The following is a 12,899-nucleotide window of genomic DNA, read 5'->3' as shown; positions in this document are numbered from 1 at the left end:
ATACAGAAAATAAATAACAATGTTCATAAAATGTGTTGTTTCTCGGAAACCATTCGGAATAGGGCACATGTCCATATGAAGTTTTTTCCTTCAAATTATCGTTCCTGTCACGTTGCTGAATGCTGATCACTCCTCCTGGGTCACCCTGTATACTTCCCTGCTGGCAACAACGCCAATAAATGGAAACTAGGAAAGCGCAAACCAGCGCACATGAGAGCAGCACATCCAAGCCGACGGCGAACAAGCGAGCAAACAACGAAGGTACTCAAACGTCTTATAAGAAGAAAATAAACAACCAGGCAAACAGAAAGTTCCAGAGAAGATGACGATCCTACACGTTGAATATCGAACAATGCAGTCAAACGTCTTATAAGAAGAAAATAAACAACCAGGCAAACAGAAAGTTCCAGAGAAGATGACGATCCTACACGTTGAATATCGAACAATGCAGTCAATGTATCAGGAACGGGCGACCCAGACCGAGCAACCAAAAAAGATGGTGATCGACAGAGAAACTCAGTCGGAGCACGTCGTCAGAGAAGAAATGGTGATATCAGTCAAAGTATACAAACAGACGAGATAGTCGACAGACTCTACTACTTATCAACACCTGAAATCATCGACAGGGAAGACGCCAACAATTCCGCCACACAGCCAAAACATGGAAGCCGTACTGGAAACGGCCACAAATATAGTCAAGAGCAACAAAATAAGGTGGCAACATCAACAGTACTAGCCAGGGTTTTTAGAAGTTTTTCCTCGGCTGTAAGACGAATGTCAGAAATGTCCCCTCAAGTTCCCCCAAATAAATTCCCAATTGGGAGATAGAAGACCCCCCCACACCTTAGTTATAAGATCAATAAAATGTGCCCAACAGAATAAACTAAGCTAAGGCGCCAACAGAGCAAGATGCTCTCAATCAGTCAGCCCGCTAACTCTCAGGAACGGGAATGAAAAGCTAAAGAAAGTTAGTTAAGTTACATTAAATTACAATAAACACTCAGGAGCTCAGTTCGTCAGCAAGCCCGATGATGCCGACGTATCTGATCGCCGAAATATTATGTCCTTTGGACTCGATGGGCCTGCAGTGCGCCTGTAGACTGTTCGATTAGTTTTCTGTTGTTTCTATTCTTTGCATCTGTTGCCAGAAAAAAGAATTTGGCGGTCCTTTCTGGACAGTTTAAAACTTCTAAAAAGTCTTTAACACTCTTGGGAACTGGCACATTTTTCACAAGCACTCCTGCCTTCATGAAGAATGAAGACTGAGTTTAACGTCCCGTCGACGTCGAGGTCATTAGAGACGGAACACAAGCTCGGATTGTGTCAAGGATGGGGAAGGATATTGGCCGTGCCCTTTCAAAGCAACCACCCCGGCATTTGCCTGGAGCGATTTGGGGAAATGACGGAAAACCTAAATCTGGATGGCCGGATGAGCTTTTCAACCATCGTCCTCCCAAATGCGAGTACAATGTGATAATCACTGCGCCACCTCGCTCGGTCTTCTGCCTTCGTATGTCCACATTTCAGTTCTGAAGCAACTATTGGATCGATGAATGTATGGGATAGTAATTTATTCCCACAGTCAAAGCTGGAATAACTCAAATTATGCATTACAGCATGATAACCTAAATCCAGTTCACATGCTGCAACACCATCGCATTCATTTTTCTTATTTAAGTTTACAAAATAGTTCGAGCGTTTAGAACTGCCTACACTTTAACTTTCCTTCAGTGTAGGTCCTTTATACAGGAATGTTGTTTGAGGTCACATTGTCCACCATGAACAATGTTAAAATTCTTCCTGCACCCCACGCAACATGCCCTGTCTTTATTTTCCCCCAGTTTTATCCATGAAAGTAACTTTTCCCACTGCTTCAAGTACACCTGCTGATGTTGAGATCTTTCTTTCTCCTTCGGAGGAGTCTTTGAAACAACGTTTTCGCTATCCCTCATTTCTGAATGCCACGTGTTACGGACTGTAAACTTGATGGAGACGTTTGCTTGAACACAATGCAAATGGTGAGCACAGAATACAAACAATGCCAATGGTAAGCGCTACAAGTGAGGACCGGATGGGTGCTACTTTCGAACCAATCTTCGTTTGGTTTGCTTTCAATTGTGGGCAACATTGGCACGTATAATTAAAAAAAAATTGTCTCTCACCAGAGATAATCATTTTTCAGGCAGAAAAATGGAAAAAACGGAGTGGTGAAATTAAAATCAGAAAATGGAGGAATCCGTTAAAAACGGATTATCTGTCAACCTTATCACATAGCGGCATGCTCACCTGTCAGCTGCTGCGCCAGCGACTACCGTCCCCAGCAGAACTCCCAACATGAAAGTGAACTGCGTCACGTCGGCCAGGTGCTTCCGGCTGCATACCAGGTCCCACTGCAAGCAAAAACGTAACTGCACTACTTACGTTCCGTTGCCGTTAACTTAGGATAATGCTTAAAAATCGAATTTCATTTTTTGTTTTTTTTTGGGTAAATCTGAGGCTATAAACGGTGAACCCGAAATCCCCCGGCAACATTTCGGACATTGTTTGTGGCTATTTTCTGGATATTTTAGCATAAGCGGCTCGTTACAGAGTGATTTCTTACTTCCATTTATCTTTGTATGTGTAACGCATTGAAAATATCTCCACAACGGTCTAAATGTCTTTGTCGGAAGCAAAACTTGTTACATACACTCAAGTTACTTGCTATTGACAACAGTAACGCCCGCATTACTATTCACCCTCGTGCTTGCATTCAGTGCTGTTTGGTTCTGTCTCAGGTTTGTTTGTTTTTTGTATTTTTTCTAGCAGTGTTAGTTGTATATTAACAGCAATACACGGCCACGCGGTGTAATATTCCGACTCCCGAGACTGTGCTGGTGTGCGATGTTTTACATAATATCTGTTTAAGAACCCTATCAGCTGAGGGTTCAACGAACTCGCTATTGCTTTAACGATAAATTCTGAAATACGGCTATGTACCGCATTCCACCTGTGAGAGAGATGCTTATACTATTTTGACTATAGTTACTCCTTAAAGAGCTAAATCCAAAGCAAAATGCAGAGATAGATGACACACTCTATGTGATCAAGAATAGACGTGTACAATCCTTGAACAGGATTATAACTCATTGTTGTCCGCCATAACAGTAAATTTTATTTTGCTTTGCTTTTGTGATGAAGGTGTTATGTGTGACTAGGGCCTCCCGTCGGGTACACCGTTCGCCGGGTGCAAGTCTCTCGATGTGACGCCACTTCGGCGACTTGCACGTCGATGGGGATGAAATGATGATGATTAGGACAACACAACACCCAGTCCCTGAGCGGAGAAAATCTCCGATCCAGCCGGTAATCGAACCCAGGCCCTTAGGATTGACATTCTGTCTCGCTGACCACTCAGCTACCGGGGCGGACATGAAGGTGTTAAAAGTACCAACTGTAAGTGTCGTGTGACTAGGGCCTCCCGTCGGGTAGACCGTTCGCGGGGTGCAAGTCTTTCGATTTGACGCCACTTTGGCGGCTTGTGCGTCGATGGGGATGAAATAATTATGATTAGGACAACACAACACCCTGTCCCTGAGCGGAGAAAACCTCCGACCCAGCCGGGAATCGAACCTGGGGCCTTAGGATTGACATTCTGTCGCGCTGACCACTCAGTTACCGGGGGCGGACGTTAAAAGTACTGAAGAGAGGAGACTGTAATTATCCTCAAGGATATAATATAGTGTTGAAAAGGTATTTAAACACGTTTCATTTTATAAACGGTGCATTTCGAAGAGTGAACGAACATATGTGCTAGGCTTTTGTAGGACCTTCGGACATCTGGTTCGTGATGTTTGCTGACGAATCTGCACCATGCTCATAGGACACATCGGGAGGCGTTTTTTTACCGATGACTGAAGTAATCTGCTGTTCGGCTACCTATCGTCGAACCAAATGATAAATGAGTTGCACTGAATCAGTTTCAGAAGCTTCTATATAAAATCCTAAATATTTCCAGCAAATGAAATGAATTGAGCTTATGGCATCGTTGACCGGGAGGCGCCTATTCGGGGAAGTTCGGCAGCCACGTTAAAGTCCTATTTCATTCGACGCCACATTGGGCGACTTGCGCGACCGTGATGAGGATGAATTGATAATGAGGACAACACAACACCAAATCCCCAAGCGGAGAAAAGGCTCGCTTGCATGGGAGGCGAGCACGTTACCACCCCACTAAGCAGGCGGACTTATTTCCAGCAATTTACAAGCAACCGGCAGAGATCTGTAGCTCCTCCTACACAGAAAGATCGTCGAGAGCCGTTATTATTGTCTTACAATTCTCGGCAGGGACTAATGAATTTTCAACAACGTACAGTAAGGAGTCTAATCAAGACATTCAAGACAGTCAAGGAAATCTGTCTTTTCTGTGAATACATAATAACGAACGATTTTAACTTAATTGAACTTTAATGGTGGTGGTGGTGGTTGGTGTTTAACGTCCCGTCGACAACGAGGTCGTTAGAGACGGAGCGCAAGCTCGGGTTAGGGAAGGATTGGGAAGGAAATCGGCCGTGCCCTTTCAAAGGAACCATCCCGTCATTTGCCTGAAACGATTTAGGGAAATCACGGAAAACCTAAATCAGGATGGCCGGAGACGGGATTGAACCGTCGTCCTCCCGAATGCGAGTCCAGTGTGCTAACCACTGCGCCACCTCGCTCGGTAAACTTTAATGAAAACCTTCCCTCTCACTAAATAATTTAATTTCAGGAAGCTTGCATATAGTTGACTTCGAAATTACTTACTTCCGTTGATTATTTCCTTCAGGTGTAGGAATAGAAAAGCAAGTAACAACAGTTAATTATTTATCTAATCCCCCGGCCACATTTGAATTAAAATTAAAGGTAATGTTACACCGGATAGGTTTACTGATGAAGAGTTGGTCGGTGTACAGCTCGTGAATGGGCTCAGTGAATGGAAGAGGGACACAACGACACACTGCTGAGCTGTATCCACTGGAACGGTACCCATGTCACAGCACCTCTGCATGTGTCTCAAGCTAGCTGGATTATTCTGTGTTTTGTGTTAAAAGTTTTGCTGATAGCTCATCACGGGCCATTTCTTGTTGTGAAGATATTTTCACAGAAACATAGGAAACTGGGGTAACAATCCGAATAATCATAATTACACTATTACTTTGCAACGAGCATCTGGAGACCTCTGATCACTAGTATCAAAATACCCATAAAATATTCCTGAACAACTTCTCGAATTTTGTCGGTGGATTTCGGGTGAACATTGTAGAAGTCAGGACGAATTATTTCAATCATATAAAAGGTGAATCACCTAGCATACGCACCGTAAATATTGCGGAAATGGGAAGTGCAATTGATGTGTGATTTTCACAGAATGGATCGGTTGCCAGGGGCTCAACAGCTTGTAATAATACTTAGAAGGTATACTTTTTGTGCAAACATTCACTTTTGTAAATGGAGCAATGCGTACTGGCCTTAACAAACTAGAAGTAGGGTAAATTAGAATGACAGTGCTGTTTGTTACAGGTTTCTTGTGAGAGTCGTTTAGGAGATTTCTTTTGTGTCGTCTCGTTGCCACTGTAGAGTCTAGTACCATGGGAAGCAAGGAGAGGACATTGTTTGGTGGCCGCTATCCTCTTTCTATAACACAACTGCACGCATGTATTAACAGGGTTCTTTATTAACATAAACAGAGATCTACTTATCTTAAAGCAAGTTGTTGTGGTACATACTCTTCCGTAATAGACCACGTTAGCCTCACTGCTGGTGAAGTACACGTCCCACTATGCACTCTACTCTGGTCGCTATGTGCTGGCTGAGACAGAGACTCTGATTGTGACTGCGACTGTCTGTGATTGCAAGTGACTGGGCTGCGACTGATGACACGACTCAGTGACTCACTGGATGACTGACTCGGCCCTCCGCTCTGCGGCGGCGATCTCAATACTGGCGGCCGAGAGGGCACTGCTGGCGCATTTCTTGCAAGTCTGTCTTTGGCCTCTCTCCTGATAGGCTCGCTTGCTCCAGCGCCTACTATCGATCTTCTCGCAGCGTCTTTGCCAACTGGAGTTCTGCATACAGCTTAAGCCAGCAAAATTTCAAATTTTGAAAAGTACCCACACCAACAGTTGTACAATATCTGTGTTAGCACCCATAAGGACAAAGCACATGCATACACCAATTATGTAGTTTTGACCAGTAACTACAACATTCACCATCACAGGATGTATTCAAAATGACCAGTGAAAGCGGCAATACACGCTTCCAGTCTGGAACGGAACGACTGTTACACAAGTGCTATCATTTCAGTAGAGATGTCCAAGCAGGCTGCAGTAATATGTTGTTGCATATCAACGGTTGCAGTTGGCATGCCGTTGTAAACAGCATCTTTCAGCTTTTCCCACAGGAAATAGTCTACAGGCATCATATACGGGGAATGGGTCGGCCAAGGTATGTTCTCTGCATCCAATCCAATGATTTGGAAACAGTTCGTGAATACATGCTGTAGCACTTCGTGCACTGTGGGCTGGGCAGCCATCATGTTGGTACCACAAGATCCTCCTAGTCTGCAGAGGACGTCTTCTAGCACCCATGGGAGATGGTGTGTTAGGAGGTTGTGATACTTGTGTGCGTTCAGTGACCCATATGTGAAAAACGTGCCTGTGAGCTGGTGGTTCACTATCCCACTCCACACGTTTACACTCCATGGACGCTGAAATTCCACGTGACAAAGTCGACAGGGATGGTCAACAGACCAATAGTGCATGTTTCGGTGGTTTATCTGGTCATGATCGGTAAACATGGAACATCACTAAACAAGATACATGATATATCTGGAATATACTGTCTTAATGCCCGTGTATAGAAGTTAATACGATTCTCATAATTGTTTCCGTGCAGCTCTTGATAGAGAGAGATGTGACAGTGGTGGAACCAATGTCGATGGAGAACTCGAAGGTCACTTGCCTGTTTCATGCCTCTTCCTAGTGCGATTGCGTGGTAGACAACGTGCAGATCAACTGCAAGAGCAGCAAGAACATCAATTTTCCCCTCTTCTGTTTTCACTTGTTTTCTTTTGTTACTTTGTCTAGGTGTTACACTACCACTTTCACGTAACTGGTTGAAGAGACTGCTAAATAACTGCCGAGATGACTGACGTCTATTGCGATATACTGCTGCATACACCGTACAAGAACGAGTCGCATTGTTCTTTCTCTCCCCATACACCGTTAGCATATCGGCTTTTTCTGCGTTGGTAAATCCCGTCGTCCACACACGACCTACTGCTTGGACTGTCACACTAACTGACTAGTAAGTCGCAATGCAGTCAAGGAACACACAAGCACACTGCAAGCAAGCATAACAAAATCGGACCTAGCAACCATGTAGGTTGAATAGGAGAGACAAGTGTTGGTATGGAAACTTTTCAAAATAAAATATCTCGTAATCGACTCGCTCCAGAATCCTGCAACAAACACTACTGACATTCTGATTTACCCTACTTTTAATCTGTTAATGTCAATAGGCATTGTTCCATTTCAATAAGTGTACTTTTGCACAAAAATAAATTTTCTAATTATAAATGAAATCTGTTTATTAGCTGACAATACGTGTCCCTGACTACCAGCCCATTCTGTGAAAACCGCACATCAGTAGCACTTCCCATTTCCGCAATATTTGTGGTTCAAGTTTAGGTGATTCACCCTGTATGTTTCACAGTATTTTCATTATGACCTGTTGAATTTTTACGTTCGGGTAGTCGTGGCTCACAGATTCTCAACAGTGAATAACATTCAGTTTTGAGATTACCTATCAATGCTTCGATTCTCCACATATTTATCTGGAAATATGGAAATTTGTGGTAAGGTCTTATGGGACCAAACTGCTGAGGTCATCGGTCCCTAAGCTTACATACTGCTTAATCTAACTTAATCTAACTTACACTAAGGACGACACACACACCCATGCCTGAGGGTGGACTCGAACCTCCTACGGGGGGGAGCTTCGCCGACCGTGACAAGACGCCTCAGAGCGCGCGGCGTAGCCTATTTATCTGGATATATATAGTGTGAACTGTGTTCAGTTTACATAAAATGAATCACTCCATGCCGTATTATGGGAAAGGTAGCCTAAAACCAAATTGTTTTCCAAAGATTCCGTATGTATAGGTTTGTTGGATGCGATTTGTTCTTTCAATAATGGTTCTACATCTGCGACACTGATTCTTGAGGGAATCGGTGTGGTATACTGAAACTCTAAAAAAAATCTTCGTAGTTACGCAAATGAAAACCTGTAAACATAAAGAAGAATGCAAAGTAACTAGAGGAAGATACAGGACGGATAAGAAAAATCTACAGCAAAGGACTACGGATATGACATTTTTTAGAATGCATGTTCAAATTTAGAGTTAATTTTGTATATTTTTCTTTAAGTGGGCCGGCCGCGGTGGTCTCGCGGTTCTAGGCGCGCAGTCCGGCACCGTGCGACTGCTACGGTCGCAGGTTCGAATCCTGCCTCGGGCATGGATGTGTGTGATGTCCTTAGGTTAGTTAGGTTTAAGTAGTTCTAAGTTCTAGGGGACTGATGACCACAGCAGTTGAGTCCCATAGTGCTCAGAGCCATTTGAACCATTTTTTTTTCTTTAAGTGGTTTTTTTCGGAACTTGAATTTTTGCTTATTTATAATATCTTTTGTGCAAACCTACTAACGTTAACCCAGTTCAGTTTTGAGATCTAGTGTTTGTTTCTTCCAGCTATTATTCAACGAACGAAAATTTAAAGTTGAAAATTATCATTTTTAAAAATGTTCTAAAATTATTAAATTAAATTTCAGTGAGTTGTAAATATTTTGTTTCGCTAATTTGCGTCCTTTATATTTTTCTGACTAAAATGTAAGTTTCAGCCTTATCCAGTACATACAGCAGCTACAACAGCAATTTTTGTTTTTAATGAGATTATTATACGTGCTGTATTTCAGCAAAATTCTAGAGAAAATGGTAAGAAAGTTTATGAGAAAGTCGTTTTTAAATGTCTGAACAATGTCGTTCAAAACTGGATTAAAGCTCGAAAAAATTGAAAAGGTTGTGTACCTCCAATTTTCGCAAAAAAATGGAGTCTTTTAAGAGTATTAATCTAAAACGACTTGCGTCTGTGTTAGCTGTCAGATATGAAATTTCATACTTACCTCCGTTACTATAGTAGATGTGAAAATGTCAGGCGCGTATTCCCACGATGAGCATGGTTCCAATGACGAACTGTCGTTCCAAGTGGATGAATTACGTGGCACTACGCAGGCGTCATAGGATTCCTGAGACAAAGTTTCACAAATCAGGCATACACAACAATCTCAAGTGTGTGGTTCCCACAAAGTCTTAGTTAACAGAAACTAACACATTTGGTACAGAAAGAGAGACTGGAATGTATTAGCAAGTAATCGTTTCTTTTTTCGGTTTACTATAAAGAAGACGATATGGGATGAAAGACACTTCACTGACGACCTAACGAAAGAACGACGTCACAAAGATGAAAAGAGGTTATAGACACAATGGCAATGTATACGTGTTCCGGGAGTCTCTGAAAATGATATCTGTGTGCGGCACATTTGGCAGGGAATACCCTTCTGGGGAGTTCGGCATTGTACACAGCTCACTTGCAGGCCTCTGGTCCTGAACTGGTACATTTAAGTTTGGAGTGTGTAGTACAAGAGGACTAAATGTCCTCCCCGTTATTCCCTTCCACAATTATGAGAGGAAACACAAGCTTTACGTGAAAATACTTTTTTCCGTATTACTTAACAAGTGCACAAGGTGATATTCAGTAATCTTTTACAAGGCGCCCGCGAGCTGCGGCCCTTGGCTGGTCGAGACATACGTCTGCTCACCGCAGTGCCTCCAGGCTGCCTGAGGCATCCACTCTCAACGCATAATAGGGGGAAAGTTCAGTTCGGTGCACACAGAGTTACAATATTTCCCGCCAGGGAGCTTGTTATTCTGGACAGACTGACCTGTCCAGTTTGAAATGTCACTAGATGGCTCTTTGAGTGGCAAGTGAGTTACGGAACTCAGCAGGCAGCCTGCTGTAAATCATCTTATTTGGCGCCACTTCAGCGACTTGCTTGAAACATGCACACGCACGCACACACACACACACAAACGCGGGCGCACACACACACACACACACACACACACACACACACACACACATACGCAATTTGGGGTCCTGTGATCGAGCGCCAGCAACTCCAAGTGCAAGACCGTGAGCTGTTGACCAGAAGTCTGTATTTGCAATGACAGTTTATGGTACACAACTACGATGCTATGCAGAATGGCTAAGATTAAACTTAACACCAGAGTGGGAAGTTGTCTTACACACTGTTTATTGGTCAGTTGTTGAAGCGTTATGCAACTTGTTTCGCGTTACGAAGGCGTGCTGAAAAGTAAGGCCTCCGAATTTTTTATGTGAAAACTCTTAAAGATTTTAAAATAAGACAACGTTGTCAACATTCTACATCTTTATTCTTCATGTCTACGTATTTATTTCACAACATACCCACCCTGGCAACAAACACATTTCTCCCCAACGAGGAACCAGTTTGTTGATACTGTCTCTGTAGAATATTTGACTTTGTTGACAGAGCCACAGCCTCACTTTTGCTTCCACTGCTTTATCACCATCAAAGTGAAGTCCTCTAAGGCTTTCTTTAATTTATGGAAGAAGATGAAAACCAGATGGGGCCAAGTCAGGGCTGTATGAGGATGGTCTACGTCTGTGAAACCAAGGCGTCGGATTTTTGCAGACGTCGCAGCGGTTGTGTGCGGTCTGGCATTGTCATATGCTGAAGGAGAGGCTGCTCCATGTGTGGACGAACTCTTGGAATTAATGCTTTCAGTTTACAGAGGGACTACAGTAAGCTGTTCCTCACGCACCGATATAGTTACGTTACACAACGCTACGTTACGTGTTACAATTCGGAGCCCTCTAGCATGTCTACATATTTGCAGTCTTCTGCGGCTAGAGGACACAGAATTGTAGCGTGTAACATGGTGGTGTGTAATGTAACTGTGTCGTGCATGAGAAACAGCGTGCTGTAATCTAGTTTAGAATTTGCTGTAATCTAGTTTAGAATTCGAAGAGTTTTTCCACACATGGAGCACCTCTGCTTCAGCATGACACTGCCAGACCACACACGACCACTGTGACACCTACAAAAATCCGACACCTTGGTTTCACAGTCATCGACCATCCTCCATACAGTCCTGACTTGGCTTCATCCGGTTTTCTTCTTCTTGCATAAATTAAAGAACACCTTCGAGCACTTCAGTTTGATAGTGGTGAAGCAATGCAAGCACTGTCACAGAATAAAAACATAGAACATTAATAACATTTATTTTATTTAAAATGCTTTAAAAGCTCTGACATAAAACATTTTCAGCACAACCTCGTAAACTGATTGTTTCTACGCTAAGGTGTACGGCGCAGCTACGCCTAAGCATGGATCTACTAAGCTGTTCAGTGCATCGGTGGCTACATTGAGCATATTCTTTTACCTGTGATGATAAGCTCTCTGCAGAAGAACTTAATCACCCCAGTAAAACGACACTCTGGTCACTTTCAGAGTGTCATGTGACTATATCGCTGATGTACACTGATCAGCCAGAACAATATGACCACCGACCTATTACGATCGGACACATCTAGGATGTGATTGAATGTCGCGTCAGAGCTCATCGTCCCCCTCGACGGAATTTACGGGAAATAGGTGTATGCAGATGTGGTGCGAAATCCTTCCAGCGACTTACCAAGACCTCACTGCTTCCATGCCACAATGCATAGCCCCCGGCCAAGGGTATTAGGTAGGTGCTTATAATTTTCTGGCTGGTCAGGGCAAGTCATGGCAGTGAAGCTTACACTGAGGTGACAAAAAATCATCAAGCACCTCCTAAATATCGTGTCGGACCTCCTTTTGCCTAGCGTAGTGCAGCAAATTGAAGTTCCATGCATTCAACAAGTCGTTGGAAGTCCCTTGCAGAAATATTGAACCACGCTGCCTCTATAACCGTTCTTAATCGCAAAAGTGCTGCCGATGCAGGACGTTGTGCACGAATTGACCTCTCGATTATGCCCCATGAATATTCTACGGAATTCACGTCGAGCGATCTGGCTGGCCAAACCATTCGTTCGAAGTGTCCAGAATGTTCTTCAAACAAATCGCTAACAGTTGTGGTCCGGTGACATGGCACATTGCCATCCACAAAAATTCCATCGTTGTTTGGGAACATGACGTCAATGAATGGCTACAAATGGTCTCCAAGTAACCAAACATTCAGAGGACCCAGTCCATTCCACATAAACACAGCCCACACTGTTATGGAGCCACCACTAGTTCGCGTAGTGCCTTGTTGATAATTTGGGTGCATGGTGTCGAGGGGTCTGCGTCCTTCTATCAGCAGTTACCAACAGAAATCGAGAGCCGCTGAACATGTCATGGTTCTCCAGTCGGCTAGGGTACAACCGATACGGTCGAGAACCCAGGAGATGCGCTGCAGGCGATGTCGTGCTGTTAGCAAAGGCACTCGCGTCGGTTGTCTGCTGCCGTACCTCATTAACGCCACATTTCGCCGCACTGTCCTAACGGATCCCTCATTCTGCCGTCATTTCACGCAGAGTTGCTTGTCAGTTAGTATTGGCAACTCCACGCAAGGGTCGCTCCTCTCAGTCGTTAAATGAAGGTGTGTTCTCAGCACGCTTTTGATACGTGGATCGCGGATCAAAATATTGAATTTCGTAACGATTTCCGAAATGAAATTATGCTGAGTTCCTTTTTTTCCTGTTTTGGACTAATGTAAACACGTAATGTTTAAGTGTTAATACAAAAAAATGTGCTTAAGT

General features: G+C 43.5%; 1 protein-coding gene across 1 annotated transcript in view; it reads right to left on the bottom strand.

The window, feature by feature from the left end:
- The window catches only part of LOC124722384 (organic cation transporter-like protein), a 186,606-nt gene that overhangs the window by 104,973 nt on the left and 68,734 nt on the right, over nucleotides 1-12,899 (bottom strand). Inside the window, exons 3-4 of the mRNA XM_047247557.1 lie at nucleotides 9,196-9,318; nucleotides 2,287-2,390 (exon numbers count right to left, since the gene is read on the bottom strand). Of these exons, the coding sequence (XP_047103513.1) occupies nucleotides 2,287-2,390; nucleotides 9,196-9,318 (227 nt within the window). The remainder of the gene's footprint in view (nucleotides 1-2,286; nucleotides 2,391-9,195; nucleotides 9,319-12,899) is intronic.

Source organism: Schistocerca piceifrons, chromosome X (genome assembly GCF_021461385.2).
Source record: "Schistocerca piceifrons isolate TAMUIC-IGC-003096 chromosome X, iqSchPice1.1, whole genome shotgun sequence".
Lineage (NCBI taxonomy): Eukaryota > Metazoa > Arthropoda > Insecta > Orthoptera > Acrididae > Schistocerca > Schistocerca piceifrons.
Note: the sequence above shows the minus strand (reverse complement) of the source record. Positions and strands in the feature narration are given on the sequence as shown.